The sequence below is a fragment of the Sinocyclocheilus grahami genome, unplaced genomic scaffold, assembly GCF_001515645.1.
Source record: "Sinocyclocheilus grahami isolate Dianchi unplaced genomic scaffold, SAMN03320097.WGS_v1.1 scaffold548.1, whole genome shotgun sequence".
Classification (NCBI taxonomy): domain Eukaryota; kingdom Metazoa; phylum Chordata; class Actinopteri; order Cypriniformes; family Cyprinidae; genus Sinocyclocheilus; species Sinocyclocheilus grahami.
Window position 1 is genome coordinate 109220 of NW_015505727.1, and position 23242 is coordinate 132461.

Genomic DNA, 23242 nt, shown 5'->3' on the forward strand with positions numbered 1-23242 from the left:
TATTTTTATTCTCAGGTAACTTATGCTTGAATGCTCATTATTATATTATATTTGATATTATATTTTTTGTTATTTTATTTTATTTTATAAGGCTGTTTGCAGAATATATTATTCATGCATTCTGTTCATTTTTATTTAATTTTAATTCATGCTAACAATATTTTTACATTTTCTGAAAAAAACATGAGTGGCGGCTGAAATTGCAACATGCTACACAGTGTTGCTGAGTGTTTGAATTCAGTTTAATTTTTTCTATTTTGAGTGTTTGTTTTATTTTTTGTTATGTTTATTTTATTTTTTGTTTTGTTTTAGTAATTTTGTTGTGTGTTTTTGTCATTTTTATATATTTTTTTAACATGTCTATACTGTTTTTATTCATTTGTATTTCAGTTTTAGTTTTATTTATTTTACTACATCAAGTTAGCGTATGAAAATCTTAATTTTCCTTTTTGCAACTAAATAAGAATTTCTAAAATTGACATAAAATTATTTTAAAAATATTTTATTATTATTATATTTTATTTTATATTTACATTAATATTTTATTAATATTTTATTATCTCAGTTAATTTTTGAGTAACCTGAAGCATGAGCCTCAGTAATTAGATCTAAATCATGAAGGCCTGTTTTGCTCACATTGATCAGGTGTTTTGTATCTGTTTCTGTATGTCTATGAAGCATGTGTTTGGGTGAACACCTGTCCTCGTCTCTTTTGTAACCCTGTCACTAAGTTACAGTGTGAGTGTGTGTGAGTGTTACACAAATGCAGCCGCTGACGGGTTAACTGTGTCTCTGTCACTGCATTAATTTTTAAAAACTGTGGGCATCTATATGTCAGCTCCTCTTACTGTCAGCAGGATATCGAGCGGCCAGGGTTGAAGTCTCAGCGCTAGATGATAGTTACAGAGGAACAATAAAGGGTGAGAGGACGACACGCACTTTCATTCCCCGAGTCACAGACACTATTAGCTGAAATATTCAGTTTAAATAAGAGTTCATGCATTTTTGTCATCATTAACTCACTCAAATACAGCGCAGCTTTATTTTTTAAGGGTGCTTGAATGGAATGCCTGAATCCCATCTGATTTTATTTGAGAAATTCCTTTAAAAGGATATGAATATTCTGTAATTTACTCACCCTTGTGTTGTTTCAAACCTGTATGAGTTTCTTCTTCTGTTGAACACAAAAGAAGATGTTTTAAAGAATGCTGCTAACCAAACAGTTGACGGTAGCCATTGACTTATAGTATTTTTTTTCTACTGTAAAAAATGACTGTGAATTTAACGGTAAAAGACTGTAAAAATGCTACAGTAAAAACCTGTTAAATGGTTAACGGTAAATTCCCCTACTATATACGGTGAAAAACTGTATTGGACATTACATGTATTGGACATAAATTTTACGGTAGTATACCGTTTTTGGAAGTGAAATTGACATTCCCAGAATTCCCTGCATTACATTTCAAATTTGATGTTTTTTGTTGAAATAACTGTTTCTTATTTTTTTCTTATCAGTTTTGTATATTAGGGTTGTGTGTTACACCTAATGTTGTTAAATGAATGTTTATTGCATGATTTCGGTTTCATGTGTGTTACCGTGATGGTGTTTAGTGTTTGTGTGAATGACACTTGAACATTCTAAAATTAGCTGAGTGTTCTTAGAACATATTTTTGTTGGCTGGGAGTCAGTCTAGTGTCTGCAGTAAACTGGATGCTGATTAAAAGGTCATGTGTAGGTTATTAAATATCAGCTGTCTCACCAGGAACATATTCACCATAAACGTCCTCCCTTGAAGTAATGAAACAGCCTGTTTTTCTCCAGATGATGTGAAAATATGTTCTAAGAACATTGTGCTAACGTTCAGATTAACATTTTGAACGTTGATAGCTCTGCATTTGTATATCTTAAGAATACTTAGTTATGCAATTATATGTCTTAATAAAGGATATCATGCATGTCTCTTCAGGTTTAAATAATAATTTCTAAGCCGCAATAATCATGCAACCATTTTTGTCTCTGATCTAAGATTCTAGGCTCATTTGCATATCATAAGCTGATTAAAAGGCTAAATAAATAAAACATTATTATAAGTAAATAAAAAAGTAGGTGTGCACTGACGTCATCTCTCCTGATCTTTAATATCATTTTCTTCTGTTGCATGGTGGTATTTTGCCGTCTGTTTGGTGCAAGGCTCTCTCCTCAGAGCATTTCTAATACTTAAAGATGCTTCTAAACTCAGCATTTCTTTCTGTTGCCTGTTCAGTTTTTCCTCCAGTTTCACGCCTCTAATGAAGAGAGCAACAGCAGATGAGTGTCAGAAATCACTGCGGCTCAATGAGGTCAAGTCAGAGGTCTTTAGGTTTTATAGAAACTGTTATGTCAAAAGATCAAGGCTTATTCATATTCAGTTTAATACTGCACTTTCTGCCATGTATTTTTAGTTTTTCTAAGTGAAATCCGTGCAATTTAGTGCAAATCAACCTTTTTGCTCCAGGTTTCTGGCCTTCAGTCTTGTTTCTTCTAAGCGCACAGAACATTGACTCTATTTATAATCTTACAAATTTGATAGTGCCCCAACACATTGCCCACCAAGAAGAAGTGTTATCAGATTTTCACCGTATTAGTTTCAACAAAATGTTTTGTCAGACATAGATAGATAGATAGATAGATGTTTAAGTTTTAAAATATTTCATGGCAAATGCTTTGGCGGGAACCTCCACCCCAGCCCGCTCTGGAACAATGGCATGCCCCCCTAAACCATTTCCGGCAGCCCCTCCCTTTGCGCTCGCTGTTGTCCTAGTGGCATATTTCCAAATCTTACTATGGCCAAGGCTGAGCTCATGAATATTAATTAGCTAACGTGCAAGACGCTTGCTTGCCAACGTCCCATGAGAATAGCGCTAGAGCCCGAATATCGCGGTACGTAATTAATATTCATGAGCCCCGCCGTCGCCGTAGTAGGATTATTAAAAGCGCGATCTGTTTTACGTGGTGACGCCAGATGTATATGAGCGCACGCGGCGGGATCTCTTTCCCTTTTAGCGCCATCAGAGAGCGGGAGTCTCGCGCTGTTCACTGCGCAGCAGCACCGCCTCAGACAGACCTCTGCACATCAGGCTCTCGGTAAGAGACCATACCGCCGAGGGACTGTTTATAAACCTCTTTCTGTTCATTCAAGAAGATAAATTAGTACCCGAGTCGAGATTTAACACGAATGGAGATGTTTACGTTAGCTCGAGCTAAGCGCTCAGTCCGTCAGTCAGCAGCCATTGAGACGGACTCCTCCATGATGGAGATGAAAATGGCTGTTCGTCTTTTAAATATCGAATAAATGCAGGTTTAGCCGTTAAACGGACAAACCAAACGGGGGTTTTAATGTTTAAAGGTTTGTTTGTTCGGTTACAGTAGTTGGAAATGTTGTCTTGAGCGTATTTTCTCATGTTGGGAGGAGGAGGAGGATGATAGTTGGTCTGATCTGGCGGGTAAGTTTTTTTTTTTTTTTTTGGGGGGGTCTGATCACGGTGTCGGAAAAATGATAAAATCCGGTTTATTTAACTAATCTATTTTTAATGAGAGTTGGATGTGGAGATGTAACTATGGCACATGTTCGAGCATGATTAGGATGAAGTGATCTGATGTCTGTAGTTAAGGTTAACCCATGCTAGTTTAAATTCTGACGGTTTTCTAATAAGCTTCAAGCTGTAGCGCTTTGGTAAGTTAGTGTTGCCAGTCTTCTCTAGTTGAGATGCGTTGGTTATAAGGATGCTGTGCTGCTAGCAGCTTTAGCCGGTGGGTCTGTGGAGGGAACACGTGGTGATGTGGCCTGGTGGGAATTGACCATCGCAATCAAATCCAAGACCATTAACCCAGTTTAAGAGTTAAACAGCTGTTTTAGATGGTAGCTTCAGGAATGCCTGGACCGAGTTGGTTAGTTTGTTTAATTCTTCACATCTGTATGAAATGTGGCTGGTGGTGGGTTGCCAGAGGCTCTTAATGAATAGAATAATGCTGTGTAAGTGAAGTCAGTCAATATTACCATATTTCATATTCTATTTGTTATTGTATGTTTCTGACTGCCTTATTTTTGTGAGTCTTGTTACTATTAAGGTTTTTTTTTTTTTAAGATGGGGTGATTTTTGCATTAGAGTTTGATCAATATTAATTATAATTTATTAATACAATTGTGTAAAATAGTTATGTAAATAATAAACACAATCTATGTTATCTATCTATTAAAATAAAATATATAAATTAATTTGTATCCGATAACACAATAATAATTATTATTATTATTTGATTAGTAATACATTTTAGTAATTTTAGGAGATTTTTTTCCCCTCTTCCAGTCATTTCTGTGTTGGAAAGGCATAGTTAAAACATTGTGTTTTATCATAGATATATTGTTATTTTCCCCAGGGCTGATATTGGGAATGACTGGTTAAGTAGAAAAATGTAAATATCTGAAAAATATCAGCCTAAAGATTTTGTCAATCTCTAGTTTGGTTGAATGCATTTTATTTCCTCCTGCTTCCTTTTAAGATTGTGCATGAATTAGTGACAAGATGGACTTTTTACGGTCCTGAAAAACCTGTGAAGTTGTGGTTTTTAGGTGTGGGAAGAGTCATGTAAATCTAGTCTACATTGTAGACCTGAAATTGCTACTGAGTGCAATCTAAGTCACGACTGACTGGCATGAATCATGGCGGAGTCTTGGAAATGTGTTGGTCATAAGGTTTGGAAGCCTAAAGAGGTTTTAACAAGCGTGTTGAACCTTTGCTCCCAAGGCGGCTAGATTTTGTAAGGTTTAAAGGCTTGCCGTCGGCTTTCAGTGCTGAAGAATGGTTATCAGAGTCTGGAGGAAATGTGCCAGGAACTTTGTCCCGGTATTGTGACGTCTTGTTGTGAAATAAGGTGATCCGTTGCGGCCATGCTTTGGGAAACTCTCTTATGTGCCTGTATTGACAGGTTTCAGCTGTCTGATCTTGACGCAGACAGTAAGAGGAAGAGATTAATCTTCAAATCTGTCAAGAATGGATGCTGCCAGGGTGGTGTCGGGTCTTCATGTTATTGATCTTCTACAGGAGAAGAGCAGAGTAGGCTGAGAATATTCTGTCTGCATCAATCAGCTCGTGAATGAATGAAGTAGCTCGCTCTTGCCGCTGGAGGTCTGGATGTAGGCGTCTGAGCCCGTGTTTGATCCGACTGTGCGTTGGAGTTGGCTCGTATGCAGTTCGGGCCCTGACAAATGGATCCAGTCAGATTCAGAGCTGAAGATAGTGGTTCACACCTTTGATGTTTATAGCTGATCTATCCCATAAACCCCCAGGGGTTGAATCTCTACCACTGAAGTTTTCTATCACGAGGATGGCAGCGTGCATGCGTTTGCACCACCATTGGACATTTTGACACATCTGGATGCTTCCGTTATGCGTCTAAATAGATAAACTTGTGCATATTGGCTGCCTGAAGCCCCGTTCACACTGCCAGCGACAAAGCGACATGCTCCCATTAATTTTCAATGGAGAGCTGGCGACACGAGCGACAGAATGTGGGCGTGTCAAGGGATGCGAGTCAAGCGACAAAAGTTAAGAATTGTTTAACTTTATGCAAATTAACAGCGAATTTCGCGAGCGACAACCAATAGGTGTAAAGAATCTGTCAGTGGCGCTCACACGTCACCGTCTCGAGTGCAGGCAAGACAGGACAGATTTCCTGATGCGTAGAAAAGAAACCGTTGGCTGTAGGGATGTAACGGCTAGATTTTGTAAGGTTTAAAGGCTTGCCGTCGGCTTTCAGTGCTGAAGAATGGTTATCAGAGTCTGGAGGAAATGTGCCAGGAACTTTGTCCCGGTATTGTGAAGTCTTGTTGTGAAATAAGGTGATCCGTTGCGGCCATGGTTTGGGAAACTCTCTTATGTGCCTGTATTGACAGGTTTCAGCTGTCTGATCTTGACGCAGACAGTAAGAGGAAGAGATTAATCTTCAAATCTGTCAAGAATGGATGCTGCCAGGGTGGTGTCGGGTCTTCATGTTATTGATCTTCTACAGGAGAAGAGCAGAGTAGGCTGAGAATATTCTGTCTGCATCAATCAGCTCGTGAATGAATGAAGTAGCTCGCTCTTGCCGCTGGAGGTCTGGATGTAGGCGTCTGAGCCCGTGTTTGATCCGACTGTGCGTTGGAGTTGGCTCGTATGCAGTTCGGGCCCTGACAAATGGATCCAGTCAGATTCAGAGCTGAAGATAGTGGTTCACACCTTTGATGTTTATAGCTGATCTATCCCATAAACCCCCAGGGGTTGAATCTCTACCACTGAAGTTTTCTATCACGAGGATGGCAGCGTGCATGCGTTTGCACCACCATTGGACATTTTGACACATCTGGATGCTTCCGTTATGCGTCTAAATAGATAAACTTGTGCATATTGGCTGCCTGAAGCCCCGTTCACACTGCCAGCGACAAAGCGACATGCTCCCATTAATTTTCAATGGAGAGCTGGCGACACGAGCGACAGAATGTGGGCGTGTCAAGGGATGCGAGTCAAGCGACAAAAGTTAAGAATTGTTTAACTTTATGCAAATTAACAGCGAATTTCGCGAGCGACAACCAATAGGTGTAAAGAATCTGTCAGTGGCGCTCACACGTCACCGTCTCGAGTGCAGGCAAGACAGGACAGATTTCCTGATGCGTAGAAAAGAAACCGTTGGCTGTAGGGATGTAACGATTAACTGCGAGCCGGTTGGAAAAACGATTCAAATATGTGACTATTCAAATCGGTTGAGATGCTAAACAAATCACGATTCAATTAGGTGTAGGAGTTTATATGAATGCATGTCTGAGGAGAACTTACTGTCTTTAGAAAAGTTTAGATGGCATTTTTTTTCTTTTCATCTTGCCTCTGTATAATGCATATTAAAGTTCATAAGTGCAGCGCTGCTTTGTTTACAGCGGAAACCAGGAAACGCTTTAAGTGCCACCTGCTGGCAGAGAGTGAATCTGCATCTCGTTCAGCTCGTCTGCTGTTTCATGCAGATATTTTTATTTATAGTTTCACAAAACTGAAGTCAAACCATTCTGTTTTTGCTTCAGATTTCGAAATTATACAATCTAATTTAGATTAAAAACTGCTCATGTTGCATGTATGCAGCATCTTTGTTTGGATCATGATTAAAATGCAGGGGTTGTCTCTAATTTTAAATGGAAAGAGCACAGACAAAGCCTTATTTTGTTTATATGAAGAAATTTCTTTTATTTGTGGGCTTCTTTTAAAATTTCAATGTAGTTTTATTTACATTTACATTATATTTAAATTGTCATTTAGCAGACGCTTTTGTCCAAAGCGACTTACAAATGAGGACAATAGAAGCAATCAAAACCAACAAAAGAGCAGTGATATGCAAGTGCTATATTAGTATATTATTATTATAGTGTTATTTTTCAATTTCACAAAGAAATGTGCAGCATTTTGTCCAAGCAATAATAAAAAGACACATTTAATTTATAATTTGTCTTTAATCTCATTTTGTTAAAAAAAAGAAATTATAATCATGAATCGAATCGTGAGTTGAGTGATTTTATCTTGAGGCTGTTGAACATAATGGACCGCATTAACATTTTCCTTTGTTTTTTTCCTCTAGGAAACAAAACGGTGAAACAACATGGCAGATCTTGACAAGTAAGTGCTTGTTTGCCTATTAAAGAACTTTTATTTCTCACTCTGTCATCTCATTTCCCAGTTTGACAGCTTATTGTATTGACAGCCCTTTTTATTCCCAGCTTAAATCGCTTTATGCCTGTTGTCTGTGTGGGAAATGGTGCCTAAACACCCCTCTTGGCTGATTTGATTAGCCCTTACATGACCAAAGAGCGCATCTAAACACCCCATCCAGTCCTAACTAGGGATGCACCGAAAGTTCGGCAGCCGAAATAACTCGGCTGAATAAGTGAAAAAAAGACCAAATAAATTGTACCGAACAAAGACGTGACGCGATCAAATAGAGGCGCACGCTAATGCAGCAAACATGACAGCAGTGTGGAAACATTTAAAGCTGTCTGAGAAAGATGCAAAAATCATTACAAGCACGACAGCGAGAGACTGATTAGTACTGCATTGCATGTCTTCGATGAGAAGAGGAAGGGTGGTTGTTGCTGGTTGCTGTATGATGATTAAAATCGCGAAATGCCATTTAAACAATTAAACTGCAGATTATGTTTTCTAATACACGCAGGAATTGCACGTATTCAAACAGCGATGCACGAGCTCGCGACGACAGGGTTCAAAGTCCAAAGCGCGAGGGAAATCTGCGCTGAAACTGTTACTCGTCAGCTGCTCAGTAACATTTTTATGAATTTTTACAAGGCACGTGACAATGCGATATACGTGCAACAAACGTCTTCCCAAATTCGTAATGAGAATCATTTGTCAACAAAAAGAAGCACTGAGGTCTTCCTGCGGGTTTCTGCCTAAATAAAAGTTGAGAAAAAGCAAGAACTTCATCAACATTAATAAATGTTATTGTAATTTTACTGTTGTTCTGTAAAATAAAATAAAAAAAATATTGAAAAACCGTGTTTGGTATTCGGCCTTCTGACCAGTGTTTCATTTTGTTCGGCTTCGGCCAAGAATTTTCATTTCGGTGCATTCCTAGTCCTAACCTCTTTCCTGCCTGTTGGAGACTGTCTAGGGCCAGCAACACATCGTCTGCATGCTTTCAAGCTTTGTGTGGTACTCCAAGCGTCTATGCTATGCCAAACACGTGTTTGCAACTCAACAAACTGGGGTTCACTCACTCGACACTTGTGACACGAGCAATACACCTGTTGCTCACCACAGGAACTTCCTGTGTGCTGTAGATGTGGTGCTATTTCACACGCACCTGCATTTTTATTTCAGCCAAGATATAACAATTGGATATGCTCAATGCTTCAGATCCTGCTGAAGATAAAGGTTTAAATGCAAGATGATAAACATACTCTAAGAGGAAATGTTGTTTTCTATGCCGAGCTCTTATCTTCAAGTAGGAAATGCTGATTGCTCATGATATGACCTCGTAGTCACTTTAGCTCTCTCAGGTCTCTTAGTCACATTAACATTGATAGAACGGAAACGTAAGACCCACAAGGCTAGTTTGGTAAATGTTTAATCCCTGATTGTGTGTGTTCTTACAGTAAAGACCAGACTGAAATGGACCCAGCAGATATGGAGGATGTTGAAGAGGTGGAGGAAGAGGAAACTGGGGAAGACAACAGTAAAGGTATGACCTTTGACTATTTCATACATTTTTTCCCCCCTTTTCATTTCCTGTGTGAACAAGAGGTTGACCAGTAGTTGGTTTTGCTGATACTAAAATCGGAAAATATGGCCGATAACTAGCAAATCGCCGTAGTATGAATGAAAACCTTCCACTTAATGTAAAATAGTACTGAACTTTTACAAAATTAACAGTAATGACTTAACCGTGAGAATATTTTGTAGTTAAAATAAATTAAAATACAAACATTAGCTAAGCTTCAACACCATTTATAATTTTTTTTTTTTCTTTGGTTAGGTGTACAAGAAATGGTAAGGGAAAAATGGGACAATCAACTCCCCGTCTCTTGTTAAGAATGTCTGCTGTGCTCACGTTCTTGATGTGTATATATTTTAGTTAGCTTGTTTCTTTTGCACAACTACTTCATAGAGATTATTTGTAGGAACACAGAAACATTTGGAAAACTATAAAACAAAGTATCCTTCATTGGCGGTGCATTGCGTATCGCTGAGTAATGGAAAAACTATTGCTGTTGGTTTTTACGATAAGTGACTATTTGTGCTGATTAATTGGCAATAATGACCTCTTGTGTAAACCACCAATTATTGCTCCTATTCGAGAGGACTGGTTGATCAGTCAACTTTTGCTATTTGCATTGCAAATCATCACAACCAGACCAGGTTTGTGTCATAAGTTGCAGTGACTTCTGATACTTGAAACTATACAGCTTAATTGAAAACATTGATAAAACCGCAGTGTTTGATCACCTAATATGTCAAAATGCCAAGTAGGTACACATGGAGCAACAGCTCGAATGCAAATTTCTTTCAGGAAGTTTCTAGAGACGATCCGATTGGCTAAAATAAATCCGATTTCCCATCACTTCCTCCATAGTGTGTTTTTATCGTCTAGAGCGGGGATCCTCAAATCTGGCCCACAAGATCCACTTTCCTGCAGAGATTAGCTCTAACCCTAATAAAACACACCTGAGCATGCTAATCAATGTCTTCAGGATCATTAGAAAATCACAGGTAGGTGAGTTTGATCAGGGTTGGAGCTGAATTCTGCAGTGCATTGGCCCTCCAGGGCAAGATTTGAGAAACCCTGGTTTAGAGTCTCTTTGCTCTGGTTTTCTTTGCTAGGCCGCTGTGGAGGAAAAGTAAATGCTGTCTGTCATTATTGCTGAGACATGCTGACAGTCATTAGGAAAAGGCCATGCACACGTTTGCACTGGCTTTTTTCGTGTTGGGTAACATGATATCAGTCCGTAATCTCAGTGACCTAAGCTGTGTTTAGCAATTGGACCGAACCATTGCAAAACCATGAGTATTAGAGGGTTTGATACTAAATAATACATGCATTGGATGCGCTCACTCATTAACGATAGCTTCAGTCCCGCTGACCTTGTCTCTGTTTGCTACCGTGTATCTTTGGGATGAAAAGAGCATCTTTTTTTTTTTTACCCTTGGTGAAAGTGCCCTAGATATGAGAGACGTATTACAGGGTTGTGGAAGTTTTTTTAAAAATAGATTTAATACTACTTTATAATTTGTATTATTATTAGTTTATTTTTTTATTTCTTTGGATTATTACTTTTTATTTAATTCTTTTAAGATTTATTTTCAGTTTTCTTTTTTTATTTATTTTATTACTTGGCACCTCATTTTCTTTTTCTTTTTTGTTGTTACATTGGATATTTATTTTTCAAATACACTATTTTAAGGGGTCCTTGTTACAGTGCTTTTTTTTTTACATTAAAAAGTACTGAGTAATATTAATTAACTACATGTACTTACTATATGGTTAGGGTTACTTGCATGTAATCATGCATAATTTATTGTTATTATAACAGTAAGTACATGTAACGTGTAACAAGGACACCTTAAAGTGTTAACGATTTTTCTTATAATTTTGTATGCGAGTTGTCAATATTGTATGTAAACATGATTCACTTTCAATTTAAGGTATACTTTACTGGCATGATTAAGTTATTAATTGGGTAATAAAAATGTCAGTCTCTGCCCTTTGTTATTCTTTGGTGCTTCTGTGATGCTGAGTGTGATTTTTGTAATGGCTTCCTTCTGTGAGCGTCAGTTGATGGTTGTTCGCTCTGATTTTAGCACGTCAGCTGACGATGCAGATGATGCAGAACCCTCAGATTCTTGCGGCGCTGCAGGAGAGGTTGGATGGGCTCGTGGGATCTCCCTCAGGGTACATGGAGAGGTACGTGCCCACACAGAGCACAACTTCAAATAGCTCCCTTGTTTCCCATTGGCTGCATCTAATTTCCCTACTTTGCCAACACCGACTGAATTAAATATTTCTTATTTTGGCCCGATCCTGTTCCCTGATTCCTTTCTGGAAGGTGCCAACCAAATGTCAAGCATCTTTTTACTCATCCATACAAAACGATGATCCTGAGTCATTCATGAATCATCAGCAGTGTGTGATTTGCACCGTGTCACGTTGTGTGTGGTGTCTGCGCAGCTTACCAAAGGTGGTGAAGAGACGCGTCAATGCCCTTAAGAACCTCCAGGTCAAATGCGCTCACATCGAAGCAAAATTCTATGAAGAAGTGCACGAACTGGAGCGAAAATACGCTGCTTTGTATCAGCCCCTCTTCGACAAGGTGAGATTTAAAAACCGATGCATTTCTGTTGCCCATCTTTCCTCCAAAATGGAAAAACTGTGGGTTTGTTCTTGGAAGAGGTGCGGTTTAAGATGTTGTGTGCCAGAAGGCGGGTGGTACAGTACGTTAAAATGGTTACATTGACCCGCTGCTTCAGCGTTTCTAACTGCAGCAAACACCAAGTGGTCAATCAAGGACGCTAGAGACAAACAGCAGCCAGAGAGATGTCTTACAGAAAATAAAACCTGAGCTGTAGCTGTTTATCCTCTCTTGTAGCTCTCGATCACGCTCCCAGTGGAATAGTGATGTCCGAGAGGCTCAATTAAACTTAAAACAAGTTTACTGGCTTTAAGTCTTACAGTACAAGTGTATTTTTGTGTCAGCATAAAGTCTAGTTCATGTGGCGGTTTATTCTGGCCAAGAACCATACATGCATACATACACACTCACTTGGTTCTTGGCCAGAATAAACCGCCTCGTCAATTTTTTATATATATATTAATTTATTATTACTGCTGTTGTTGTATTTTTAGTAATGGTTGTTTTGCTGTTTATTTATAGTTCATATTTATTTAATTGTTTATTTATTAAATTTGAATTAATGTTTATGAAGGGCCGGTAATAGTTTGAGTTTATTTTTAAGCTCTGCTTGGACGTAAAGATTCAGCTGATTTACAGCGACGTCGGTTTATTTATTTTGAGTAGTTGATTTAAATATTTTAATTCACTATTTAAATAGTTTAGTTTTAACTTCTAGAAATGCCTCAAATTAATGTTTAAAAACTGTCTTTAGCGGAGTGATATCGTGAAGGCAGCATACGAACCCACAGATGAGGAGTGTGAGTGGAAACCAGATGAAGAGGAAGAGCTGACAGTAAGTAAGCAGGTACAGGTGATCCATACCTGCATGCTCTTCAAATACCACCGCATTTACATAATACTGTATAATATGCTGTGTTCAGTCATAGCTTGACTCTATATATTGGCCTTTGTCTTCATCAGGAGGAAATGAAGGAAAAGGCCAAAGTGGAGGAAGAGAAGAAAGACGAGGAGAAGGAAGACCCTAAAGGAATCCCAGAATTCTGGCTCACAGTTTTCAAGAACGTCGACCTTCTCAGCGAAATGTTGCAGGTAGGGAGAGAACGAGCAAGCGCTTGCACACAAGGGAGCGATTGTGAGTGTAGTAGTGTTCAAAAGCAGGTCATGCATCATGGGCATTTACAGTGGGAGATTTCTCTTTGGAAAATGTCCTTGCTGCCATCTTGTGGTGTAAAAGTGCACCTTGCATCCTTTTTAGCTGAAGATAAAGGCATAGTGAAGCTATATGCATCTAACTTAAATGAACTGTGTTCGGTTTCACTCAGAATTTATTGTATAATTTAATTTGGGCTGGTTATGTCACTTACATTTTTGTTAAATATAATTTTCTTTAGAACCGTTGTGTCCAAACTTTAATACAAATTGTCATATATCAAACTTGATTAAAGGCGGCGTACAGGGCTCTAGAGTGCGTTTGCGACTGAGAACTACTGCGTGCGACTATGAAAAAAATATTTAGGAGTACCAGTGCGACTGACCAGATCATCATCATATTTGGGATTGCGCTGAGCGGAGCTTCAAGGGTTTCTACGTGTTTTTGCAGCGTTGAGTAATGTATCAGACATCTCACGAATCCTTTCATAGCCCAAGCAAAATGTAGACAGGGTGTAAATAAGAGATTCATTGTGCAGAGTAGAGAGCTTCGTTGATTATAAATGTGAGATCGCAATGATCTAAGAGTGACAGTTTTTAATGATTTTTAAGGAAATTTGTAATTGTGATACTGATTTAATACAACAGTTCAATAAACAAGAAGTTAATATTAAGTGACTTGCATTGGCTGACTATAACACTATTGTCTGATTTTGCTCTATTTCGTCTTCGAAAATAGTTTGAAATAGTCACAGCACAGCCGCTGCGCATCTCCATTCAAACACAGCGGTGTCTCGTTTATGAATGAACTGCGTTTTTAAACTAATCTAGTGATTCAGTCTTTATGAATGGGTAATCATGAATCACTGTCACTTGCTTCATTCCTGATCAATTGAATGAATGATTCAGTGATAAAATCAGTGACTTGCCGCCACCTGCTGGCAGTTCATTTTTAAAGTATCTTTTCAGTTATTTAAATCACTTGATATTTCTATATTCAAAGTTTTATATCTAAAACATTAATCTTAACATGAATTTATGGATTTAATTGTACTTGTGCCACCTCTGAATTTTTAAAACGCTTCTAAAATATAATTTAAAAAACATTTGACATAAGATTACATGCTTTTAATAAAGTTAGAAAAATGCCATTACAAAGGTAAAAACAAAATTCCACTGTAAATAACTGAGTCAAATATCACCTCGTAATGGGAAGGCTATTTTTTTTAAATCAAATTTTGGATTATTGATTAGGAGGTGCTCCTGAATTTGACAAGTGCTCCTAAAAAGAAAAGTAGTTAATCTTGCTTTCATTTGATTAGTAATTTATTCTACTTGTTGTTATTCTGTGGTTTTAATTAGAATTTTTAAAAAGCTTCTAAAATATAATTAAAAAAACATTTGACATAAGATTACATGCTTTTAATAAAGTTAGAAAAATGCCATTGCTCTCCCCTCCCTGCTCTTGTAACATCAAAGGTTATTGGACATGTGCTTTAGAATGTGTTTTTATTAAAGAAAATGTATGGAATTGATTTTGCTATTTAGAAGAGTTTCATTTATTTTGCTTTTCCTGTCCAGGAACATGATGAACCAATCCTTAAGCACTTACAAGACATTAAAGTTAAATTCTCAGATGCAGGCCAACCAATGGTGAGTCTGACCGTCTCTTCGTCTCCTGTCTGATTTCTTAATCTCACAGTTTACTCACAGTTTGGTCTCTTTTCAGAGTTTCACATTAGAGTTCTACTTTGAACCCAACGATTTCTTCGCAAACACAGTCCTGACAAAGACCTACAAAATGAGGTCTGAGCCAGACGAGTCGGATCCCTTCTCTTTCGACGGGCCTGAGATCATGGGCTGCACAGGGTATGGCTCAACCTCTGACTTTCACTCTGTTAGCTTTGACAACATTAGTTACATCAGAGACTGACTCTGTTTTCAGGTGCACGGTCGACTGGATTAAGGGCAAGAACGTCACATTGAAAACCATTAAGAAGAAACAGAAACATAAGGGACGTGGCACTGTGAGGACGGTCACCAAGACAGTCCCCAATGATTCGTTCTTCAATTTCTTCTCTCCGCCTGAAGGTAAAAAACCCCCTCAAAACTACCACATCCCTGATTATCCATGTGTTAGTTTGTTGACTTCTTTATAATATTTTAGTAGAATAGCATTTGCTGATAATAAACTTTCTCTTCTTTACAGTTCCAGAAAGCGGTGAACTGGTGAGTAACTGATTTTATTCCTAGCCATGAACTTCATGAACATTTTGTCACTTTTTTTCTAAATTTAGGTGGACTATACTCTTTTTATCATAAACGGACAACAGTTTTATTCAGATGTTTAACTGATGTATTTAAAGCATCACCTTTTTAGATCTTAGCCTTATATAGCTTCTTGGTAATTGTATGACTTTTATGTACTCTGTTTTCGCCATGAAGATAGCTTTGATGCTGATATGGCATTAACAAAATAAATGCGTATTTAAATTTCGATATGCATGACCAGGGCCTAAAACTAACATTTTGCCACATCTTTGTGGCAAATTGCACAAAAACAAGGGCAATTGACTTGAGAGAATTTGCTGGACATTAAACTATTATTTCATTAAAAAAAGTGCAAAACAAATTTAGGGAAATGTCTGATTGCTGCTCTATTATGCTATTATTATTATTTTATATTTTGTTTAATCACAACTTTTATCAAAGAAATAACACTATAAAACTTGAACTATTATTTCTGATTGATTTAAATTGATATAATACTTATTATTATTATTATTATTATTATTATATATATATATATATATAAAATTTTTTTTATGACTTTCAAACATTAAACCATAGAGCTCTTATTTTGGCTCAAAATCGCAGGGCAACTTCTATTGAACTGCTTCTCTTTTGTTGACAACATTTATAAACGCTTATTACAAGTTTGGGAAGAAGTTTGGCTCAAGTTGCATTTTCAAATCCATGTTATAAGCAACTCAAACTCAAATATGTGTACGTTACGACGCAGTCTTTGCGGTTTGATAATCACGCTAAACTTGCATTCTCAGGGATTGCTAGAATTATTAAAAGAAGTTACCAGCCATCTGCTGAGTTTCATACACTTGCTGTTTTTTTTCCTCTTATTTGGTGCTTGGTGAGTGTTAATTCTAGGCCCTGTGGCATGACTGGTTTATCAGATTGGTGAATGTTAATTTGGCTGGTAATCATGAAGTCTCACTGTTATGATGAATGAGTGAGGTTTGTTTTTGCCGTGTGTTCAGGACGAGGACTCTGAGGCCGTGTTAGCAGCAGACTTTGAGATCGGTCACTTCATCCGCGAGCGGATCGTGCCCAGGGCAGTGCTATACTTCACCGGCGAGGCCATCGAAGATGATGACGATGACGTGAGTGAACGGCAGCCATCCTCTGTCATGAAGTCAAACGATGCTTTATTTCCAAACGTCTGACCTCTGTGTTTCTGTTGTGCTTTTTTTAGTATGACGAGGAGGGAGAGGAAGCCGATGATGAGGTTAGTTGTCTTCTGCTTGTCTGTTTTTATCAGCGTTATTCCTCTGGATGCGTGTAAACTGATGTGTTTGTAACTTGCAGGAGGGTGAAGAGGAGGCCGACGAGGAGAACGATCCAGACTATGAGCCCAAGGTAAGAGTCCAGACGTCCATCGATGTTCCTCACGGCAGGCCGATACTGAGATCTCAACATACAGAATACATACTGTCACCTCCACTCATGCATCTCTGCCTCTCTCGCCCTCAAACGCTGATTCTCCTGCCAAAAAAAACAGTTCTTCACGATTTATTAACTTCAGCTTTATTTACTGTCATCTTTGGTCCATTCGAGAGAGAAATCCAAATGAGAACAGATAATTTTTTGACGAGTAGATAAATGGCCGCAGTGTTTGCAGCATCTCTGTGAACGTCTGACCTTTAACCCCGATTTATAAATACTACACTGCAGTTCTGTGGGTATTTTTTGTTTCTCTGCTCTAAAATTCTTAGTAGCACATCTAAAGCAACAGCATTGAATATACGCTGCCCTACAGAGGTCAATTTAATGGTCAGTTTTCACCCTCCTGTTCCCATTTTTCTCTGAATCTGAGCATAGATGAGTAATGCAGCAGTGCTTTCTCCAAGGGGTCAAAGTTCAGGGTGGGAATGTTAATGGATATTCCTCCATTATTACTGACCTCATTTATTTGTAGGGCTGCATGATTTGGGGACAAAAATCTAATTGAAATTAAAAAAAATAAAAAAATTCTGATGGCCGTGATTGAGAGGTTTGCTGTACCTGCTTGTTGGGTTGCACCCTTTTTAAAAAAATTTTTTTTTTTACTATCAATATGGCTATGTTGTTGTTATAATAATAATAATAATAATAATAATAATATTAAATAATCAAACAAAATATTACTTGAAATATTTCACTGTTAAGTTAACTTTCAGAAATAGTTTTTCTAATGCTCAATTTGTTTAATTTTACAGTGAGATTATAATGTATTTATTTATATTTTTAATTTTAAAATTACTAAAGTATTGCTATTATAGTATTTCACTTAAGTTTAAATGGGAAATTATTATTTTCATCATTATTATTGTATATTAAATGCTAAATTTGTTTAATTTTAAAGAAATTATATTAGTAATATTTTGTTTTTGTATTTTTGTTAATATATAAATCCATTTTTAATTTTACAGTGAAATTACAATAGGATTACTTTGTTCATTTAATTTTTATTTTTAATAAAGTAAATGTAAAACTAAATGAACATCGTATTAGTATTGTAATTTAACTGTAAATTTAAATAGAGTATTTAAGAAATAAAGAAATATAATATTTTTAAACCATAAAGCTACAGTGCTAATATTTATGGCGGTCTTAATTTCTTTGTTTTTAACACGGCACTCTGGAAAAAGTACATTTAATCTCTTCGCATATTGCAATTTCGGTTTTAGTTCAGTTCATCGTGCAGCTCTACCTCCTTTGGTTTGATTATTAGAATATTATACAATATACTGCACTGTTCTGGATGAGATCGAAGCATCACTGCAGATTTATCTTCTCGGCGTAATTCACAAACGTCTGTCTTCAGCATGCCAGTCTCTGACGTATCTTTACTCAAAGCATGCACTTGACTAATCAAACAGAATTACAGTAGGAAAATACTGACTTTAAGCAAAGACATGATTAACATGTTAACTTCTCAAGCTCTTTGGCACCTCTCTGAATTTGAGTTCCTCTCTAAATTTCTCCTCACTAGGTATAAGTGATGTCTGTAGTAACCCTGCCCTGGTAGGTAACGCTCATGAATTAATGTGACCCTCCTGTTGCGTTTGAATCCCTTCCCATCATTCCCCACACTGACCCCTAACACTTGTGCTTGTTTCCTTCTCTCTAACCATCGTGAGTTTCCATTAGCATCTGTATTGTTTCTGTATGTTGAAGCATCCGGTTTGCTACTAAATGAACATCGTATTAGTATTGTAATTTAACTGCAAATTTAAATAGAGTATTTAAGAAATAAAGAAATGTAATATTTTTAAACCATAAAGCTACAGTGCTAATATTTATGGCGGTCTTAATTTCTTTGTTTTTAACACGGCACTCTGGAAAAAGTACATTTAATCTCTTCGCATATTGCAATTTCGGTTTTAGTTCAGTTCATCGTGCAGCTCTACCTCCTTGGTTTGATTATTAGAATATTATACAATATACTGCACTGTTCTGGATGAGATCGAAGCATCACTGCAGATTTATCTTCTCGGCGTAATTCACAAACGTCTGTCTTCAGCATGCCAGTCTCTGACGTATCTTTACTCAAAGCATGCACTTGACTAATCAAACAGAATTACAGTAGGAAAATACTGACTTTAAGCAAAGACATGATTAACATGTTAACTTCTCAAGCTCTTTGGCACCTCTCTGAATTTGAGTTCCTCTCTAAATTTCTCCTCACTAGGTATAAGTGATGTCTGTAGTAACCCTGCCCTGGTAGGTAACGCTCATGAATTAATGTGACCCTCCTGTTGCGTTTGAATCCCTTCCCATCATTCCCCACACTGACCCCTAACACTTGTGCTTGTTTCCTTCTCTCTAACCATCGTGAGTTTCCATTAGCATCTGTATTGTTTCTGTATGTTGAAGCATCCGGTTTGCTCTCCAAATGAAACCCTGGCTAGACTTGTTCCCCGCTGGGGTCTTTTCACGCTGAGAGTGAAAGGACCGGCTGCGCTCGTTCTGTCATGCCATTGGTGGAAACCAGTGTCACTCATTGCTGTGCCATCCCTAGGGCCCTATGAATCGGTTTCATTTTTTTCCCCCCAAATTCATGTTTTAGTATTTCTGCATTCTGTTTAATGGTTAAATTGTTTTATTAATATATACAATGTCTAGTTATAATGAAATGGATACAACTGAACTTAAGTTTAAGAAATTACATTAGCCTATTAAATCCTTTTTTATTTTTTGCCCCCAATTTTTTTTTTTCAGTTTTATTCTCTCTGGATTCTGTTTTAATAGTTAAATTCTATTTTATTAATCAAAAATCATCTATTTAATCAAGAAGTTTTCCTCAGTTTCTTAAGTTTGACAAATTACGTTCAAGGCCTTATGAAATCCAGTTTCCCCCCCCTCAAATTGTTTAATTTATTTTGTAATTAAAAAGCATGTCCAATTATTTGATAACATTAAACTTATGCAATTTGACAGTTATATTAAGTTTAACAAATATTTTTGGGCATTATGAAATCCATTTTTATTATCCCCGATTTATTTGATCTATGCCTTATTCCAATTTTCAATTAAATTTTTTTTAGTACTTAAGTCTAATTAATCCTGAAATTGATACAATTGAACAACAATATATTATATTTTAACTAATTATATTTTAGGGTCTTATGAAACCCTTTTTTACTATCCCTGATTTATTTTTTATTTATATTTAAATATTTCTAGATGGATTTTCCCCTGTTTCGATTCATTAACATTTTAATGGTATCTGTATTAATGGTTAAACTAAATAGTAATTAATTACATTTTTATATTAATTAAAGCCTAATTAATCATTATTTCTTCTTTTATTTGATCTCAAATTAAATTCATCTTTTTTCTTAAATATTTTTTTATTTACAGTAATTTAATGTTTAATCTCTTCAGAAATTATTTAGAGATCTGGTTTTAATATTTTATAAAACATTAACAGTTAAAAGTAATCAAATGAGAATTTAAGTTTAGGGTTTATGGGGTGAATGGATGATTCCTGAAGTTTTAATAATTTAATAACTTTGAAAAGTGCTGGTCAAAAGTTGTGCAGACCCTTTTTGTGTGTATGTGATTATCAAACAAAATGATAAAATGCTCATGAAGTTACTCTGTAAATTCCACTTATGACTAAATTCCGCAGTTTCTCCCATCACAGAAATCATAGGGCCCTAAGGCCCCTAATTTGTTGCCGTGTGATTTGATTGGCTGAAACGCTTATGGACCCCAAGCCTGAGCTGTTTTCACAATGGAAATGCATTTTGTGTGCAAAACGCGTAACTCTTCCTCGCTCCGTTGGTTTGTTTCACAGAAGGATGCCAACCCTCCAGAGGAGTGCAAACAGCAGTGATGGCGGCGCCACCTCCTTCAGGATCCCCTACACTGTAACGGCTTCAAACAAACATAGTTACTTAACGCCTTACAATGTTTTGTATTTTTCTTGGTAGGAATAATTGAAAAATTAAATAAAAGGGTTTCGAGATTTTTGTTACAAAAAAAGAAAAAGGAAAAACCACCACACACCTCCTCTATCGGGAGCCGCGGCTCATGACGCATAGTATTTTACTAGATCGGTTTCTTTCGTTTTCCTCTGTATAAATAGATAGAATGCAGAAAATCCCTCGAAGCATGACACTTGTTTCTTCACCGCTAAACTAGTTGGGTTCTCGTAAAGTCTTTTGTATTGCTCTTAGACAACAGCTGTGGAAAGACGGTCCGGTTTACAGGAGAAGCGTCCGGAGAGATTCATTCGGTTAACATTCCACGAAAACGTTGGCTGTTTTAGGTTGAGAGGATGTTTAAAGCTCGGTGGAGACTGATGCATATTCCCCATCCGTTTAGTCGGCGCTCTGCTGCATGACTCCTTTCTTTTCTATGAGCACTTTGTGTTTTCGCCATGTATCCGTAGTGTTTATTTTTTCCGTCGATTCGACCAATGCTCAACTTTTAACTGGCTTGGCGTTCTTCAGGTGGGTTCTTTGCTCCACGGAATGCACTTACAATGATCCGAGCGACCTCATTGGAGGATTAGACTTTTGAATGAGAGAACCTAATTGGAGGAGCCAGTTTAGCTATGAATCGGTTTCATTTTTTTCCCCCCAAATTCATGTTTTAGTATTTCTGCATTCTGTTTAATGGTTAAATTGTTTTATTAATATATACAATGTCTAGTTATAATGAAATGGATACAACTGAACTTAAGTTTAAGAAATTACATTAGCCTATTAAATCCTTTTTTATTTTTTGCCCCCAATTTTTTTTTTTCAGTTTTATTCTCTCTGGATTCTGTTTTAATAGTTAAATTCTATTTTATTAATCAAAAATCATCTATTTAATCAAGAAGTTTTCCTCAGTTTCTTAAGTTTGACAAATTACGTTCAAGGCCTTATGAAATCCAGTTTCCCCCCCCTCAAATTGTTTAATTTATTTTGTAATTAAAAAGCATGTCCAATTATTTGATAACATTAAACTTATGCAATTTGACAGTTATATTAAGTTTAACAAATATTTTTGGGCATTATGAAATCCATTTTTATTATCCCCGATTTATTTGATCTATGCCTTATTCCAATTTTCAATTAAATTTTTTTTAGTACTTAAGTCTAATAAAGTCTTTTGTATTGCTCTTAGACAACAGCTGTGGAAAGACGGTCCGGTTTACAGGAGAAGCGTCCGGAGAGATTCATTCGGTTAACATTCCACGAAAACGTTGGCTGTTTTAGGTTGAGAGGATGTTTAAAGCTCGGTGGAGACTGATGCATATTCCACATCCGTTTAGTCGGCGCTCTGCTGCATGACTCCTTTCTTTTCTATGAGCACTTTGTGTTTTCGTCATGTATCCGTAGTGTTTATTTTTTCCGTCGATTCGACCAATGCTCAACTTTTAACTGGCTTGGCGTTCTTCAGGTGGGTTCTTTGCTCCACGGAATGCACTTACAATGATCCGAGCGACCTCATTGGAGGATTAGACTTTTGAATGAGAGAACCTAATTGGAGGAGCCAGTTTAGCTAGTCTCTGATTGGCTGGTTTCTGAGCTCTGCCCTGAGTGATGTTTGTGGTGAAACACCACCTCTGTTTGGCAGGCCTATCACTGTGAATGTGTGTGTGTGTGTGTGTTCAGAGGAAGGTAGTCTTCGTCTCCTCTCACTCGTAGCGCAGCCCAGCAGGTCTGAAGCAGATAGAGCAATATTTTCACCCGGAAAGCCCCACCGCCGCAGTATCCCGTGTCTCGTGGCCCGGCTCAGTCCGGATCACCGGTCAGTCGGTTAGTTAGTTGTCTGGTGAGCGGTTGAAGCAGCAGGGGTCTTTCTGGTTCCCCTCAGCAGCTGTTGTCAAAGCAAAATGCCATGCTACAAAATACTAATGTACTCAATAACTGTACGTGGATGTATATTCATGAAAAATAAATTGGTAAAACGTGCAAGCCTTGGTCTGTCTTCTGTTCATGTGTAAAGCTTATTAGTTTAACCAAAACATTAAGGCTGTAATTTAAGCACCAGTTTTATGATGGTTTGTGTCAGTAGGTGAATATTTGTAATCATTCAATGGCTCCACCAGGCGGCAGCATTGAGTTCAAATGGCCTGAATTAAATTTGAGCACTCATGGTCAATTTTGACCTCATTTTATAATAAAGATGTAATGGGTCTGTTACTTATTTCAAAAGATGGAGTTAAAAGATTAAATGAGTGATTTATATAGCATTAATGTTGCTAAAAATACTAAATTATCATCTTGGTTTACATAATGGAAGAGAAAAAAATATATTGCGCACGTCCATAGTGGTTTATTAATTATTTATTTTTGGCTTGTTGACTCAATGCAATATTTATTTTAAATCAAACGTTACAAAAGTATTAAATTTGGATGGTTTTACATCAAGTCTTGTTAAAATTAGATGGATTT

The 23242-nt window shown here is 37.1% G+C and overlaps 1 protein-coding gene and 1 long non-coding RNA gene across 5 annotated transcripts; one reads left to right on the forward strand and one right to left on the reverse strand.

The window, feature by feature from the left end:
* The first annotated feature begins 3011 nt into the window (after positions 1 to 3011).
* On the forward strand, positions 3012 to 21253 carry LOC107555881 (nucleosome assembly protein 1-like 1). Of its 4 annotated transcripts, none has more exons than XM_016238806.1 (16): positions 3012 to 3124; positions 7637 to 7674; positions 9168 to 9253; positions 11371 to 11473; positions 11738 to 11879; positions 12673 to 12765; positions 12882 to 13010; positions 14652 to 14723; positions 14800 to 14939; positions 15016 to 15161; positions 15280 to 15299; positions 16346 to 16468; positions 16561 to 16593; positions 16674 to 16724; positions 18340 to 18371; positions 20650 to 21253. In XM_016238806.1, the coding sequence occupies exons 2-15, from the start codon at positions 7658 to 7660 to the stop codon at positions 18343 to 18345; spliced, it is 1161 nt and encodes a 386-aa protein (XP_016094292.1). In that variant the 5' UTR covers positions 3012 to 3124; positions 7637 to 7657; the 3' UTR covers positions 18346 to 18371; positions 20650 to 21253. The 4 variants fall into 4 exon arrangements, with proteins under 4 accessions (XP_016094292.1, XP_016094293.1, XP_016094289.1 ...); XM_016238807.1 differs by lacking the exon at positions 18340 to 18371 and adding an exon at positions 19039 to 19070; XM_016238803.1 differs by lacking the exon at positions 18340 to 18371 and having other exon boundaries at positions 3013 to 3124.
* On the reverse strand, positions 20820 to 22759 carry LOC107555882 (uncharacterized). The gene is made up of 2 exons (XR_001605216.1): positions 22309 to 22759; positions 20820 to 21370 (listed from the first exon to the last, which is right to left on the reverse strand). It is a non-coding gene; the product is annotated as an uncharacterized lncRNA (long non-coding RNA).
* Between the last annotated feature and the right edge of the window lie 483 nt (positions 22760 to 23242).

Coding starts and splice junctions, on each gene's coding strand:
- LOC107555881 (XM_016238803.1), top strand. Junction 15,162..15,279: donor TTTCTTCTCTCCGCCTGAAG/GTAAAAAACCCC, acceptor TCTTCTTTACAG/TTCCAGAAAGCGGTGAACTG. Junction 16,725..20,649: donor ATCCAGACTATGAGCCCAAG/GTAAGAGTCCAG, acceptor TTTGTTTCACAG/AAGGATGCCAACCCTCCAGA.